The sequence below is a fragment of the Bidens hawaiensis genome, unplaced genomic scaffold (genome assembly GCF_021521415.1).
Source record: "Bidens hawaiensis isolate Kalapana, Puna unplaced genomic scaffold, B.hawaiensis_p1.1 tig00021834_1, whole genome shotgun sequence".
Taxonomy (NCBI): Eukaryota; Viridiplantae; Streptophyta; class Magnoliopsida; order Asterales; family Asteraceae; genus Bidens; species Bidens hawaiensis.
This window is the reverse complement of record NW_027493389.1, coordinates 32,040-47,836: the sequence shown is the minus strand read 5'-3', so window position 1 is coordinate 47,836 and position 15,797 is coordinate 32,040. Positions and strand designations below refer to the sequence as shown.

General features: G+C 35.4%; 2 protein-coding genes and 1 pseudogene across 3 annotated transcripts; 1 reads left to right on the top strand and 2 right to left on the bottom strand.

The window, feature by feature from the left end:
* Window positions 1-330: 330 nt before the first annotated feature.
* On the bottom strand, window positions 331-3,025 carry LOC143564200 (transcription factor MYB30-like). The gene is made up of 3 exons (XM_077051551.1): window positions 2,639-3,025; window positions 986-1,115; window positions 331-848 (listed from the first exon to the last, which is right to left on the bottom strand). The coding sequence occupies exons 1-3, from the start codon at window positions 2,769-2,771 to the stop codon at window positions 383-385; spliced, it is 729 nt and encodes a 242-aa protein (XP_076907666.1). The 5' UTR covers window positions 2,772-3,025; the 3' UTR covers window positions 331-382.
* Window positions 3,026-6,964: 3,939 nt separating this feature from the next.
* On the top strand, window positions 6,965-11,237 carry LOC143564199 (dnaJ protein ERDJ3B-like). Its single transcript, XM_077051550.1, has 10 exons — window positions 6,965-7,146; window positions 7,247-7,395; window positions 7,486-7,612; window positions 9,005-9,119; window positions 9,203-9,319; window positions 9,410-9,496; window positions 9,585-9,644; window positions 9,745-9,822; window positions 9,924-9,995; window positions 10,847-11,237. The coding sequence occupies exons 1-10, from the start codon at window positions 7,079-7,081 to the stop codon at window positions 11,003-11,005; spliced, it is 1,032 nt and encodes a 343-aa protein (XP_076907665.1). The 5' UTR covers window positions 6,965-7,078; the 3' UTR covers window positions 11,006-11,237.
* A 745-nt stretch (window positions 11,238-11,982) lies between these two features.
* On the bottom strand, window positions 11,983-15,150 carry LOC143564214 (pentatricopeptide repeat-containing protein At2g22410, mitochondrial pseudogene; annotated as a pseudogene). Its single transcript, XR_013140811.1, has 2 exons — window positions 12,551-15,150; window positions 11,983-12,147 (listed from the first exon to the last, which is right to left on the bottom strand). The product of XR_013140811.1 is annotated as a pentatricopeptide repeat-containing protein At2g22410, mitochondrial pseudogene (transcript).
* Between the last annotated feature and the right edge of the window lie 647 nt (window positions 15,151-15,797).

The following is a 15,797-nucleotide window of genomic DNA, read 5'->3' as shown; positions in this document are numbered from 1 at the left end:
CCCTTTATTATTCGCCCACCACGGATGACCATACTGTAATGATAATAATGCATTTCCTTATATTGTCAAGTTCATTAACACCGTCAATTCAATTACCATAAATAGACCAGACAGACCGGCCTTAGGGTTTAAACAAAGATAGGCGAGTTTGAATTTGGATTTATAGATGGTAGGGATTTAGGTGGGTGAGAGACCTATAAATGTTTCCTTCCACATTTATAATCAGAAATGGGACACGTGACACACAATTATTCTTTGTTAGTCGATAGTAACAATAGACAAATTGGCTTGGTTGTTCCGTTTCAATCAAACAATATTAAAACTAAATATAACTAGTGAATAACAAATTACAAATCTTAAAAAAAATATAGTCAATCAACAACTATGAAAGAAGCCATGCAATCATTGCCTCTTGCTTCTCAACATCCACTCCTACTTGTTCTATATGATCACTCTCACTCTCCCATGGCCATGACATTGACATAATACCATCATCTTTTTCCTCACTCCCTAACCCTAACATGCTATTAATATCACCTTCAAAATCCCACTCCCAGTCCCACTCAACCTCATTAGTTGATGAGCTTGCAGAATTCAAAACGTTATTAAACATCTCTTCTTGTTCATCTAACGGCAACACCGTAATTGGTTCCATTACGGCGGAAGGATTTTTATTACTCTCTGTCTCGGAAGACATTTTGGCGGTTTTCTTACGAGGTTTCTTGATCTTCCTGGCCGAGGGAACAGTAGGGGAGGAGGGTGAGACTTTGCGGCTCAAATGTGAGTTCCAGTAGTTTTTTATTTCGTTGTCTGTTCGTCCCGCTAAGTGGCCCGCTATCATAGACCACCTGCAACATAAAGTTAAATGCATTTATTATGCTCATCTGGCCGGCATCTTAATTCTTTTATATGTGTGGCTTATAAAAAAATATAGCTAAAAATCAAATTCATTTCTAATAAACATATAATATTAATAGTCAATCACCTGTTACCGAGCGAAGCTTGCAGCTTGATAATTGTATCTTCTTCCTCAGCTGATATGTTTCCTCTCTTCACATCAGACCGTAAATAATTTATCCATCTTAACCTGCAACTTTTGCCACACCTCAACAACCCTACAAACATATATAAAAGAGCAGATTACCAAAATAGCCCATTTAATGAGAGAGAAAATGCAAAATAGCACGTGAGATTTCAAATTCCCAAAATAGCCCTTCAAATCTCACGTACACGTGAGTTTGCGAGATTCCCCGTGACTTTTCGTGGTCCAATCAGATTCTGCCAAGTGTTTTCCACTCCCACCTACCCCGATATTTTTCATCCCAAATCTGTCGGAAACGTAACTTTTGACAACAAATATAACCTGAAAAAAACCAACTGTAACGTGATGTTTCAACTTGTTTTTATCGGCAACGTGAGTTTTCAAATAAGATTGATTTTGAGTTATTTTGAAATTCATCTCCTTAGATGAATTTCATATGAATTTCGTTTTTTTGAAAGAGGCAATCATCTTCATCATCTTCTTCATATTCATCTTCATCATATTCTTCTTCATATTCATCTTCATCACATTCGTTAATAATAATCTCACCACCCCCTCCAACCATATAACACCACCTTCTACACCCTCCACCCACCGGCGCCGAAGACAACAAAACGGCATCGGAAAAGCCGTCAGAATGCGGCGGAGAATCGTCGGAATCCACGGTGGGAACGTAAACACACAAATTAGAAGCTAAAGCCATCTTCACCTTCCTCCATTTGCTACTACCCATTATTATTTAACAGATCTGGAAGTGGGTTTTTGATAATTTGATAATATTGTTAATAATAATAATAAGAGAAAATTCTCGATATCTTTAGTTTGTTTGGATCTCACCAGATGATAATGATAATAAGGATGTTGGTGGGAGAAGGGTGTAGAAGATGGTGTTATATGTTTGGAGGGGGTGGTGGGATTATTATTAATGAATGTGATGAAGATGAAGATGAAGATGAAGATGAAGATGAAGATGAAGAAGAATATGAAGAAGATGAATATGAAGAAGATGATGAAGATGATTGCCTTTTTCAAAAAAATGAAATTCATCTAAGGAGATGAATTTCAAAATAACTCAAAATCAATCTTATTTGAAAACTCACGTTGCCGATAAAAACAGTTTGAAACATCACGTTACAGTTGGTTTTTTCAGGTTATATTTGGTGTAAAAAATTACGTTTCCGACAGATTTAGGATAAAAAATATCGGGGTAGGCGGGAGTGGAACACACTTGGCAGAATCTGATTCGTTCACGAAAAGTCACGGGGAATCTCACAAACTCACGTGTACGTGAGATTTGAAGGGCTATTTTAGGAATTTGAAATCTTACATGCTATTTGATGTTTTCTCTCTCATAAAATGAGCTATTTTGGTAATTTGCTCTATATAAAAAGATAATATATACCAAATTCATTTAAATAAGTAGTGAATATTAATTAATTAATATTAAAGTCTAAACATAAAGTAATCAAATACCATTACCAAATGACTAACCTATAAGATAAACCAATAAATAAATTAACTAGTTATATATATATACATATTATATATATACATATTATATATATATATATATATAATATTATTGTAATTAATTACCAGCATTTTTAGGCAAGGATCTCCAAGAACCTTCACCGTGTTCTTTAATGTAGTTCGACAGTATCTCGTCTTCTTCGGCCGTCCACCGACCTCTTCGCAACCCGACTTTCTGGCAGCATGGAGCTCTTCCCATGTTTAAGACTCTATTTTATTTTATAAAATTTGCATGCATAAAAGTTTAAACCCTAGGGTATATAAATATTCATGCATAAAGATTAGCTAGCTAGCTAGAGTGTGTTTATCTGCAGTGGACGTACAACTGGAATACTGGATGAATTTATAAACGAGGCATTATGACGGGGCCGAAATTATGCGTGGTATAATGTTTTGCCACGTGTGCAGTAGAAATTAGGATCTTGTCGTGGCTTCTTCTTCGTCGAGTGGTCTTCATGGCGTCTCATTTCCCACGTTTATCTTTCCTCTCGCTTTTTTGCTATTAATGTTTAGTCTCTTGAAAAGTTTTATTGTTATATTATTATGTTTTTAATCATTTATTATTTCATGTTAGAGTTCTGCTTTATCGCACCATAAAGACTGTCAAGTAGCAGCCGGTAGACGTGCACAAAATAACCGGTTTCAGAACCGAACCGGTGGAACTGACCCGGAACCAGTTCCTACCCGTACCCGGAACCGGTTCCTGACCGGGTATAGGATTTCTCCTCGGAGCTGGTTCCGGACCCGGAACCGACCCGGAACCGGTGGAAAAAACCCGGAGGGACCGGTCAAAAACCCGAAAAAAACCCGGAGGAACCGGTCAAAACCTGACCCGGAACTGGTCAAATACCCGATATACCCGGAACCGGTTCCTACCCGAACCTGGTTTGACTTTTGTTGACCATACCCGGAACCGGTTCCTACCCGGTTCCGGGTTTTTTAAATACCCGATTTGTGCACGTTTAGCAGCCGGTGGTATGGTTTTCTAAGAAACATATACATCAAACTCTAAAGTCATCGTGAGTCAGGTTAAGACAACATAGTTTGTTTAGAGTGAGACAACAGACAATATAGCTCTCCAAATTGAACTAGAGTGTGGTGGTCTAAACACAAAAAAAAAATCGTCGTTCTAATAAAAAAATAATGAATAAATTCAATTGTTGTGTATATCCTTATATAACTTTTTTTTTATTTGGAGGATATTTTGTTTGATTAGTATATGAATGAACTTATCACTTGGATATTTCAAGAACACTATGCATAATTTCGATCGATTCAATATAGAGAGGCCAAGTATCGTATTCTCGCGTACACGGTACATCACCTTTAGTGATCCAAATGCATGGTCTTCAAACTCTCGAGCTTCTTGAAGTCATACTCTAGCTACAAAACTAATGTTAGATGTCTTTTTTTTTTTCAAAAAGAAAGAGTATATGTGTAAATATTAGGATCCACAATTAATCTTTATCTAATGTTGTTGTCTTTTCAAAATTGTTTCTATATATTTATGAGTATCATCAATTACAAATTTATTATGCAACTACCATAATGACGCGCTCTGGAATCACACCACACACATTGATACACTTTTGAGAGTTTTCTAATTATTCAATACATTGATTTTAACTAATATCGAAATTTTAAAGCACACATTAATATTAATATAAATTAGAAAACTACATACTAATCTATATTTATTGTTATTTAGATTAGTATAATTTGAGAGTTGGATCAAAGGGTTACATAGCCTTAGAGGGTGTTTGGAAAAGTATATTGGGAGTTGGATCAAAGGGTTACATAGTATAATTTGAATTGTTTGGACGAATTGAAAGCTCGTTTAATTGGGTTGGGGAGACAAAACTAGCTATGTTTTGGTTGGATATTTAGGCTTGTGAGTATTCATTGAAGAAGTTGTTTTCTCGTTTATTCTGATCATTGAAAATAAAAAGACGTGTTAGTAAGTGGTAGCTATTCTTGGAGTAATGGTGAAAGAACTTGGATATTGAGATGAAAGAGTCAACCAAGGGAGGGTATAGAAGTGATTTCCAGAATTGTTTGAATTTAGTCTCTAATGGGAGATTTGCCTTCGACAACAAATGTTTTTAGTCTCAAATCTGGTCAATGACATTAAAGCTATCTCATATCTTTGCATGAAAAACACGTACAAACAAACATCTAAACTTGGTTTGGAAGAAATGGTACAAGTTTTGTTATGCTAATTTTTCGTTGTAACTCGTTTCATTTTTTTTTTCGTTTGTTTGTTTGATGAGCTTCTTGCTAGTTATCCCCAATTTTTTTCTATTCTAATATGATTGGTCCTTTTTAAAATTTTTTTGAAGTTGGGTTTCTTTTTAACACGTGTCTTTCTCTAATAGCTTGTTTCATATAAAAATATAAGTCCTAGACTAAGTTGGATATATCACTAATTAATATGGACCAACAAGATATAGGTGGCGAAAACATGACCTAGGCCCATGGTCTAGAAGATGAAATGTGTGTGAACAATGAAGTAATCCGTTGGAGTGGTGGAAAGAAAAACGAAAACACCTTTAACTATGTGTACCCAATTTCTACTTAACAGAGAAAAGAAAAGGAAATAGATGGAAAGAATGTGATGTTTGTGTTTCAGAGTTTCATTAAAAGAAAGAAAACAAATAAAAGAAAAAGAAATATTAAGGATATAAAGAGTAAAATGATGAGGTTTGGTTTCTTTCCAAATTGAAAAGAATAGGAAGGAAAGAAAGTCGGGAAAAAAGGAAAAAAGAGAGAAAAGAAAAAAAAGAAAAAACATACACTATTTTTTTCCTTTCTCTCTTTAAGGAAACTAAAAACATACGCATTTTTCTTGTAGTAAAAAGCCCATGACATTATTCCATATGCCTAGAGGTGTATAAATCGGGTTTTCTAAATATTCGGGTTCGGGTATGACCGGGTACGGGTATGACCGGGTATTGGTAATAGTCGGGTAGGGTTCGGGTCGGGTATTGTCTCTAAAAATCATACCCTATGCATCGGGTTCGGGTAAGGTACCGGGTATTTGAATACCCTATTATCGGGTATTGAAAAAACTCTATTTACGGGTTTTTTCGGGTTTTTTCCGGTATTTTTTTATATAGATTGGATTTTTTAAAAGTTTACACTTTTTAGGGGTATTATTCGGGTATTTTTAAAGTATTTTTCGGGTATACATCGGGTATTTGAAATACCCGGTTTCGGGTATTGGAAAACCTCGGTTCCGGGTTCGGGTATTACTAGTTACAAATCGGGTTTTCGGGTATTACCGGGTACAAATCGGGTCCGGTTCGGGTTCGGGTTTTAGTGCCAAAATGCATACCCTATCCGTACCCTACGGGTAGGGTCGGGTTCGGGTTCGGGTATTAAAAACCCGGGTATTAGAAAAACCGGTTCCGGCTATTTATTTCGGGTCCGGTTCCGAGTTCAGGTTTTATTGTGCACCTCTACATATGCCATGTCCAAGCCCACTCAGTATCATCACAATCTTTTTCCTAGCTAGAAACCATTAGGACATGTCTTTTCCTCCCATTTTAAGAAAAAAAAAATCTCTTCTTGAAAGGTGTTATTAACATTTATTCATATACGGTGTATTGGTTTTTATGAATTGCAACTATTATTTTTTGGTTGATGTCGATCTCTACTAACAAATGAATTAGACAAATTGAAAATAAATAATATCACATTTTATGTATTAGCCGATAATAATTAAGCCTTTGAAAACCATTAACAACGGTCCAACCTTTCAACTATTTTTGTATCAATGAACATACATTAAAAACACTTAACGTCATTAAGTTTTTTTTTGAGTTTTAACCCAAGCTTCCTACCACTATATCACATTAGAAATGACTTTGAATTTAAATTACACCAATAGGCATTCGAGCGGGTGAGTTTTTCTCATGACATGAGATAACTTGGAGGCGCTTAAGAACTCCATACAACTGGTTGGACCAGCCGACGGTAACCTTTTGTCATTAGATAAAAAACCATATACAAAATAGTTACACACTATATTTGTTGGCCGTAGAAAAAAATGATCCCAAGTTTTTACATATCATAACAAATGAGTATTTTTACATATCGTACAAATGAGTAACAAACTACTATATAATAGAAAAAAATATATATACGTCAAGAAAAGAAGCATAAACAAATAGATCTTCGTTGTCCTTGGCCTTTCTTTCTAGCCGTGTTTGACGTGTCAATACGTGTCGCAACCTTATTGGTTCAGACAAGTGTTAGCTCGCTCTGATTGGCCAAATTTTGTCAGGCACACGTCACACATAGCCAAGCTTTCTTTTCGAACATCTACTATAAACTCCGTCTTCACCGCCGTCGGAGATTTCGATTCCGCGGTCAGTGTGATCCTCTTCACGGTGCTTGTGATTCCACAATCCCTCAATTTCACATTACACACACCACTAGTTCTAATTTCTGAATCCGGATCGTATTTTTCATTCGGATCGGGTTTAATTTGCGCTAATTTCAGCAATGACGCATTACAGATCGAAATTGTTGTTCGCTATCTATTTATCGATCTTATTGATTGCTAATGCGGCGTAAGTTCTAATTGAGTAATTTCTACTTCCTATTTCATCTTATTTTTTGTGTATTATATATTAATATTGTTTGACTCTATTATTTGATTGATTGATACAGTAAAAGTTATTATGATATACTTCAAGTTCAGAAAGGAGCATCAGACGATCAGATTAAACGGTCGTATAGAAAGCTTGCTTTGAAATATCATCCTGATAAGAATCAAGGAAATGAAGAAGCTAATAAAAAGTTTGCTGAGATTAATAATGGTAACTGGTTTGTTTATACATTGTGAAGTGTAGGATTTGTAGTTCCAGAGGATGTAGAGCTTAATGTTTTTGTGAGTTTGTTGTTTGCAGCTTATGAGGTGTTATCGAACAGTGAGAAGAGGAATATTTATGATCGGTATGGTGAAGAAGGTCTTAAGCAGCATGCTGCTGGTGGCGGAGGCGGTGGCGGAATGGATATTCAAGATATATTTAAATCGTAAGATTTTGCGTTCAGGCATCTATATACGTCAACATTAGTTGTGTGATGGTTATTGGTAGTGTATATATTCATTGCTATCATCTGATTATAAGAAATTGTATGCAAATAGCCAAATAGGAGGATTAAGGCCTTTTGTTGGTCACTGAATTGTTTATAGGTAATCATTACTTGATACACATTGATTGTCTCCAATGCAAATAGCAAAGAACTCCCCTGATGTAAGCTAGACTTAGTCTTCTGGTGCACCAGAAGCTTAGAAGATGCGTTTTTAAGATACATGAGGGACTCGGTAGAAGTTTGTTGCATTCAAAACTAGTTGTAGGACTCTGTTATGAACTGAGGAATTGTTTTTCTTGATGTAGTCCCTTTATTCAGGTAGTTGTCTTCGGCCTTGATTGACCTGTGTTTAGAATGAAACTCTTGGTTATGTCCATGGTGAAACTTTGTTCTCAAGGGATATGTGCCTAACTGGCCAAGTAAGTAGGATATTGTAATCATTTTGTTCTATTTTCTTTGTAGGGTCCTGCTAGCTATAGCCTTTAGGTCTTGATTAACAAGTATGTAATCATGTAATAGTTATGATATCCCCCTTTTAGTGGTTATGAGGTGGTTAGTTGTAAGAAATGATTTCATCTAATGTAATCATGTATTAGTTATGATATCCCCCTTTTAGTGATTATAATCCAATCAAGATAATCCAGTTGTCGGAAGTTGCATTCAAGGGCTATGGTTAGCAAAGCACCTTTTTTAACATTTATTATAGCATGTTTTCCTGAGTTGGTTTTGGTTATCATATTTCAGCTTCTTTGTATGGCAAAATTGCCCAGCAGTTGATTAGCAGAATGATGCTAAGGAAAAATACTGTTTTTTTTTGTTTTCTCTGAAATTCAAACTTCGATAATCTCATATGTGATCTCCTTTTGATAGTTTTAATAAAGTATTTGATTTTGCCCAAGGTCATTGTTACATAATAGTTGCTGCATTGATGTTGGTCCACAAATTCCCCCAATTCTATCATCAGTGAAGAGTAATTTAGGCACATAAGCATTCGTTTTTATAAACCTTGTTCTCAATTAGGGGGTGTTTGGGATTGTATAATTTTCTAAATAACCAGACAAGCATTTTTAAAGCAAGCCAACTCCTAAGCTGCTTATTTCACTTACAAATAATCAAAACATAATAATCATAGAAACAATATTACATTATTATCTTAATTCTGTCATTATTATCTGACAAAAGGAAGGATAAATAATGCCATAAGATTATATAGAAGAGCAAAAATTAGGTCAGTTTTGCTTACATCGTCCTACATTTGTTCATTTAGGACATACAGCTGCTTTTGCATTAGTCCTAAAAAAATAATGTTGTTTCCAAGTTTGCATTTTGCAGGTTTTTTGGTGGTGGAGGAGACCAAGAAGAGGAGGAGCGGGTTGTCAAAGGCGATGATGTAATTGTTGACTTGGATGCAACACTGGAGGATTTATACATGGGAGGAACATTAAAGGTATAAAAACTTCATTAGCTAGATTAATAAAAACAATATAAAACCTTGTTTTCTTTTTTCTAAATTATGGTTTAATTAATCAGGTTTGGAGAGAGAAAAACATTCTAAAACCTGCTCCAGGAAAAAGACGCTGCAACTGTCGGAACGAGGTTTATCACCGACAAATTGGTCCCGGGATGTTCCAACAGATGACAGAGGAGGTACCCGCCTTACTAAAACCAATCATCAAATATTAATATATATGCTTTTATACAATTTGTAATACATATGTTTTTATTATGTTACTTCAGGTCTGTGAGCAATGTCCAAATGTAAAATATGAAAGGGAAGGAAACTTTATCACTGTGGATATTGAAAAAGGAATGCAAGACGGACAAGTAAGTTGTTAAGATACTTTCAGCATTTTAATATAACATTTTAAGGTTACAAATTATTAATTTGATGAATGGCTCTCAACACTTCCAGGAAGTCGTCTTTTATGAAGAAGGCGAACCGATTATAGACGGTGAACCTGGAGATTTGAAGGTTTGTTCCTTTGCTTGTTCTTGCTTTTATATATTAATATATGAATTTTATAATTATCTGTTAACTTAATGGTGATTGTTAATCTAAATTTTTTCTACAGTTTCGCATTCGTACAGCACTACATGACAGGTTTAGGAGAGAAGGCAATAACCTTCATGCAACTGCCACAATTACTTTGGTAATCATTTATTTTCATTTAGTTACTTCTTGTGGATTCATTTTAGTAGCATATAATCGGTGACATAATATTGGTTTGTGTGAACTATTTTGCCTTTTTAGGCTCAAGCGCTTGTTGGGATCGAGAAGACCATTACACACCTTGATGATCATCTAGTGAATATTGGCACAAAGGTAATGATTTTGTCTCCAAAATAATTTATAACATTGTTAGCATTATTTATATATATGTGTGTGTGTGTGTGTGTGTTCACGTGCGTGTGTAGAGAGAGGTTCACTACAAAAGACTAATTATTGTGAGATCAGAACACAAAGAACAAAACTAAACTGTTTAGTTTTTCTATCAATGGTTTTTAACTTGTTTTTAAAATCTATCTTTTACTTGCATAAAAATTTCTTATGTTATACGCATAAAAAACCATTAAACTAATGTGTTCATATGTTTTTTTTTTCACTTTTAAACGTATACTTACACATGATGCACATAACCTACACATGCGTAGGCTCTATAAATATGCGAATTTTGTTTGTGTATTTTTGTAGAATATGTAATGAGATTAAACGTTGCATTTTAATCATTTTTTTCGTATTTTACATTCTTTTTAAATTTGAAACAATGGATGATTTTTTTGGTCTTTCTCTCCTCTCAATAAAGTGTCTTTTGCGTAGGATCATGATCATTTCAGAACTTCCAAATAATTTAAGAACTCCTAAAAATCAATCATTTTATTTTTGTTTATATATATATATATATATATAATATTATTTGAGGGTAGATTTGTCATTATATGTTATTTTATGATTACACATGTAAATTGCTTTTTACACATATGTAAACTTGTGATTACATAAATTATATATATATATAATAAATGACTAAGTTACCCTCGAATAATATTTAATATACGAAATAAATAAACAAACGGTTGGTTGTTACAAGCTTTTGAAGTTCTTAAATTCTAAAGAGATCTAATATGATAAACAATAAACATTATTGTTGATTGGTTGAGAAATGAATAATTCAGGGGATTACGAAACCGAAGGAGGTTAAGAAGTTCAAAGGCGAAGGGATGCCATTGCATTTTAGCAATAAGAAGGGCGATTTGTTTGTGACATTTGAAGTTCTTTTCCCTACATCATTAACAGATGATCAGAAGACTAAGATCAAAGCCATTCTTGGTTAGAACTTAGAAGTAGCAGTATAATTAATACATTCAGTTGTAAAATCACAAGGTTCTTATAGATCTTTCTTTATTTGGCAAAACTAGTCCCTGTACTTTTTCTTGTAAGCACCCACCTGTCACGGAATTTTGAAAGTGTTTTCGACCTAGGTAAAATGCCAAATTGACACATTTATCAGCTGAGAAAAATGTTCATCAACTTTCCACTTAAACAGTAATATGACGTGTTCTGTCTCGTGATCATTTCGAACGTTATCAGCTGTTGTGACGCTTGTGCATAATTTGTTTGTGTGCATTTTTAGTTACTGTAATGGTTGTGTGCTCTTCAGTTCGGCTCAGGTTTGTATATGGTGTGGTTGTTATTAGGTGGATGGGGTCAATCGTTAAGTCCAACTTGTAACTACCATTTTAACTAGTTTACTATTTACCAACATAAATAATCAATCATTAAGTCCAACTTGTAATTACCCTTTTATCTAGTTTTACTATTTACCAACATTAGTAGTCAATCGTTTAAGTCCGAATGATAATACCTTAGACATCTGGCACGTCCAACAATGCCGGGTTAGGCTATTTATGACCCGCATTTATGACAAATAGTCCAAAAATATCTCAGCTTTGTTGGTGCATCTTCTCCTTGTACATTTCAGGTGTGCAGAAAGACATTCAACATCTTCAGCACACATCCAGAATTATACATGCATTTTAACTGTCTTAATAATATTGTGCTAGGTTTTCTGATAATGTATAGACTGATTTAGAATGTTGTTAATTAATCTGGAATTACCACATAGTAGACCATAATCTTTTACAAACAAAGTTCTTAGAATACATTTAAAGTAACTACATCCGAAAAATGGATAAATCAATTACTTCTTTCTATGTCTTAACCTTCTTTGACTTCACAACCGGCGTCTCATCATCACCATCATCATCTTCAGACTCTACTTCATCTGGGACATCAATTGGAACGTTATGAGCGGTAATAAACTCCTTCAATATGTTCATACTTTCTCCTTTCACGAAAGCCAGTTGTTCTGAATTAATCCCTTTGCAAGCTTCTATAGAATGCGTCTCAGATCCGAGACGAAGTGTTACTTTAACAGCAGGAACCTGAATTTCCATTGTAATTTCACCACAAAAACCTGCATAATCTTTTACCCAGTTAACAAGCCTGATCAACAATTGAACACTAAAGTTTATATACTTATATTACAATTGTAATTTTTTGTAATAATATACATTACTTCATTATTAAAATTATCAAACTTACATGTATACCGATACTTTTATGTTAATATACTTAATATATTAACAAAATAATATAAATTGCAGGCTCAACTAGGCTCACGAGCCTAATCGAGCCCGATAAGTGAAGCTTAGGCTCAATTAATGGGAAAACTTCACAGAAATGTAACAAAGTCACTGTATTGTACCGATTAGGTCACTCAAACTTTGTTTGCATCAATTAAGTCAGTCATACAATGTGCTAATCATAGGATTTTTTTCTCCTATTTAATAGGTGACCATGCTGACAAGGCATTTTACCTTGATAGAAAATTTGTTAATGATGATGTGGACAGATGATGCTTTATCAAACATCATGCGGTGTGTAGCGCTATCCCCAAACGAAATTACATTTTTGTCGGTTCTATTGGCTGGCAGTCATGGAGGGCTAAATAAAGATAAGTGGTTATTATTTGACAGAACAAATGTGTGAAAGGTTAACATTCGATTCATCATCCAACCTCGACAACGATATTATTTCACCCAATACTTTATATATATTTTCAGATTCTGGGTGTGATTTATCAGCAACCATGAACTCATGAAACTCGCCCTTCACTTCTATAGAACTCCGACCCGGAGTTTTCTTAACATTGTTCCCTCTCATCATACTCCTAACACTTTTCACGTCATCCCATTCACATCTTGTAGCACATAAACCTTCCAAAAGCACATAAACACCACTATCATTTGGATCCAACTCTATGAGCTTTTCACTAGCAAGTTTACCTAGATCAAGATTATTATGCATCCTACACGCGCTAAGAATCGCACCCCAGACAGCTTTATCAGGCTCCAGTGGCATGTCTTTTATCATTCCATAAGCTTCATCCAAAAGCCCAATTCTACCAAGCAAATCAATCATGCATGCGTAATGTTCAACCGTTGGTTTTAACCCGTAGATGTTCTCCATCTCTTTGAAGTAATGTCTTCCTCGGGCGAGTAAACCTCCGTGACTACAGGCTGACAGCACACCAACAAATGTGATCTCATCGGGTTTGTATCCCATTTCACACATTTGTTCAAAAAGATTTAGGGCTTTCATTGCATGCCCATGTGAAGCGAAACCAACAATCATGGAGTTCCAAGATACTAAATCTTTATCTTCCATTTTGTTAAAGAGCTCGACTGCTGCATCAATGTTCCCACACTTGGCATACATGTCTATGAATGCATTTCCTAGTGTCACAGTAAGATGAACACGCGTTCTTGTAATGTAAGTTGAGTACAACCATTGACCTAAATCTAAGCAGCCCGATTGAGCACAAGCAGAGAGTACACACACTAAAGTGGTCTCTACGGGAACCAAACCTGCATCTTCCATTTCGTAAAAGACTTCTAGTGCTTCCTTTGGCTTATTATTTTGAGAATAGCCTGCAATCATAGCATTCCACGATACAACATTTCTCTCAGGCATTTCATCGAACACCTTCCTTGCCATAATCAAGTCCCCATTTTTAGCATACCCGCTAATCATACTTGTCCATGAGAAAACATCACGTGTTCTCATGCCCTCAAATATCTCCCTAGCAGTAACTAGAGACCCGCATTTAACATACATATCCAATACCGAATTCATCAAATTAAGACCCATGTTCAGATTCTTTCTTTTAACATAATCATGAACAGATTTCCCCAAATCCAAATCCCCGTTCTGAGAACAAGCTGAAAACACTGCTATCATCGTGACCTCGTTTGGTTCAACCCCACTAGCTTTCATCAGCTCAAAAACTCTAAACGCCTCATCTGGCGTGCCATGCTTAACATACCCATTAATCAAACTAGTCCAAGACACAACGTCTCTCTCAGGATTTTCATCGAACACCTTCTGTGCACAACCCAACCGCCCTCTCTCACCATAAAAATGAACCAGCCCGTTTTGCACAACGACATCACAACAAAATCCCACTTTCCAAACCAATGAGTGTACTGATTCGCCAGCTGATAAACTCTCGCACGCTTTCAATCCAAATACAAAGCTCCTACGGTCCATTTCCACACACTCCCGCACCATTAAACGAAACAAAGACAAACCTTTTGAATACAAACGTGATTTCAGATACCCTCTGATCATAATATTCCACATATAAACGTTGGGGTTAGGACACTGGTTGAAAAGACGTTGAGCGTGAGGTAAATCTCCTGCTTCCGATAAAGCACAAAATGTTAAGATCCTGCTTAACGGGAAAACATGGAAAATGAGGCCTGTTCTTGTCATTTGTGCTTGGATTTCCTTCAACATCTCCATGGTACTGCATGATTCTACAGCTAATAGAGTTGGGTTCGTGATGACGAGAGTGGTTTGTGAAGAATTCCATGCGGGTTTTGAAAGAGTGGAGAATAAGCGAATACCGCACGAAGCATGGAAACGAGCGAGTTTCATGTGTAATCGATCTTCGACGACAGGCGACACGACACCTATGGTGTTTTACATGCCCCTAATATTAATTAAGGAATATAATTATAAATTCCACATCACCAGTCCACGATTTTTCTAAAAACAAACTGCCACGTCAGCATGGTAACCTATTAAATAGGTAAAAAACCTACGATTAGCACGTTGTGTGAAAGTCGAGTGATCTAATTGAGACAAAAAAAGTTTGAGTGACCTAATTGGATACAATAAGGAAACTTAGCTACATTTCTATTGTAATTATCCAATTAATAAATGAGCTAAAACAGAAGCTTCGACTAATCGAGGTTTTAGCGATATTTCAACTGTAAGACAATTTACAATCTTACCCCCATAATCTTATCCCTAATAGTAACCTGTATCAAACTTCAATGAGAAAAGGATATAACAATCATACTTAATTTGTTCGATAAATTGACAACTAACATGAACCCTACTTCTAATTATAGCTAAGGTATATAAATATCTGTATAATATACATATATATATATATATATAAGACTATAAAACCCTAGGGTTTTGACTGAGAGGATGATGAAACTAACCTTACTGATGCTAACGCCGCCTTGTTCAGCTGCTTCTATTTGGGCCTTCAAATATAAGGATTCTAACAAGTTACAGAGTTACAAGCGTTGTCCCTAAACTATTGTTAATATTTCGATTCTAGTCTAAAAGTTTCATTTATATCATCCACACCCTATAAGTTTCATTTACGTCTATGTAGTTAGTTTCAAATTTGCGATTTTAGTTCCTGTGGTTTCATTTCACTTGCAATTAAACCGAACTCATTAACCCCGTTAGGTCTGGTCGTTAAACCCATCAACGTGCCCCTCACGTGAGGTGTAGTTTTGTCCTTTTTATCCCCAAATAAACCTCAGTCCTAATTCGCAAGCCCCTCACGTAAGGGGTGGGGTGTATTTGGGGGAAAAAAGGACAAAGCTGCCCCTCACATGAAGGACACGCTGATGGGTTTAAAGACCAGACTTAACGGAATTAGTGAATTCAGGTTTAATTGCAAGTGAAACGAAACCATAGAGATGAAAATCGCAAATTTAAAACTATTGGACTAAAACCGCAGATTTGGACAAACCATAA

Bases quoted from the DNA above. Each gene is read 5' to 3' on its own strand.
- LOC143564200 (XM_077051551.1), bottom strand. From the start codon at position 2,771: ATGGGAAGAGCTCCATGCTGCCAGAAAGTCGGGTTGCGAAGAGGTCGG. The intron at 1,116-2,638 runs GTAATTAATTAC...ATATGTTTGTAG, and splicing joins ATCCTTGCCTAAAAATGCTG to GGTTGTTGAGGTGTGGCAAA. The intron at 849-985 runs GTGATTGACTAT...TTTATGTTGCAG, and splicing joins CAAGCTTCGCTCGGTAACAG to GTGGTCTATGATAGCGGGCC.
- LOC143564199 (XM_077051550.1), top strand. From the start codon at position 7,079: ATGACGCATTACAGATCGAAATTGTTGTTCGCTATCTATTTATCGATC. The intron at 7,147-7,246 runs GTAAGTTCTAAT...TGATTGATACAG, and splicing joins TTATTGATTGCTAATGCGGC to TAAAAGTTATTATGATATAC. The intron at 9,320-9,409 runs GTACCCGCCTTA...ATGTTACTTCAG, and splicing joins TCCAACAGATGACAGAGGAG to GTCTGTGAGCAATGTCCAAA.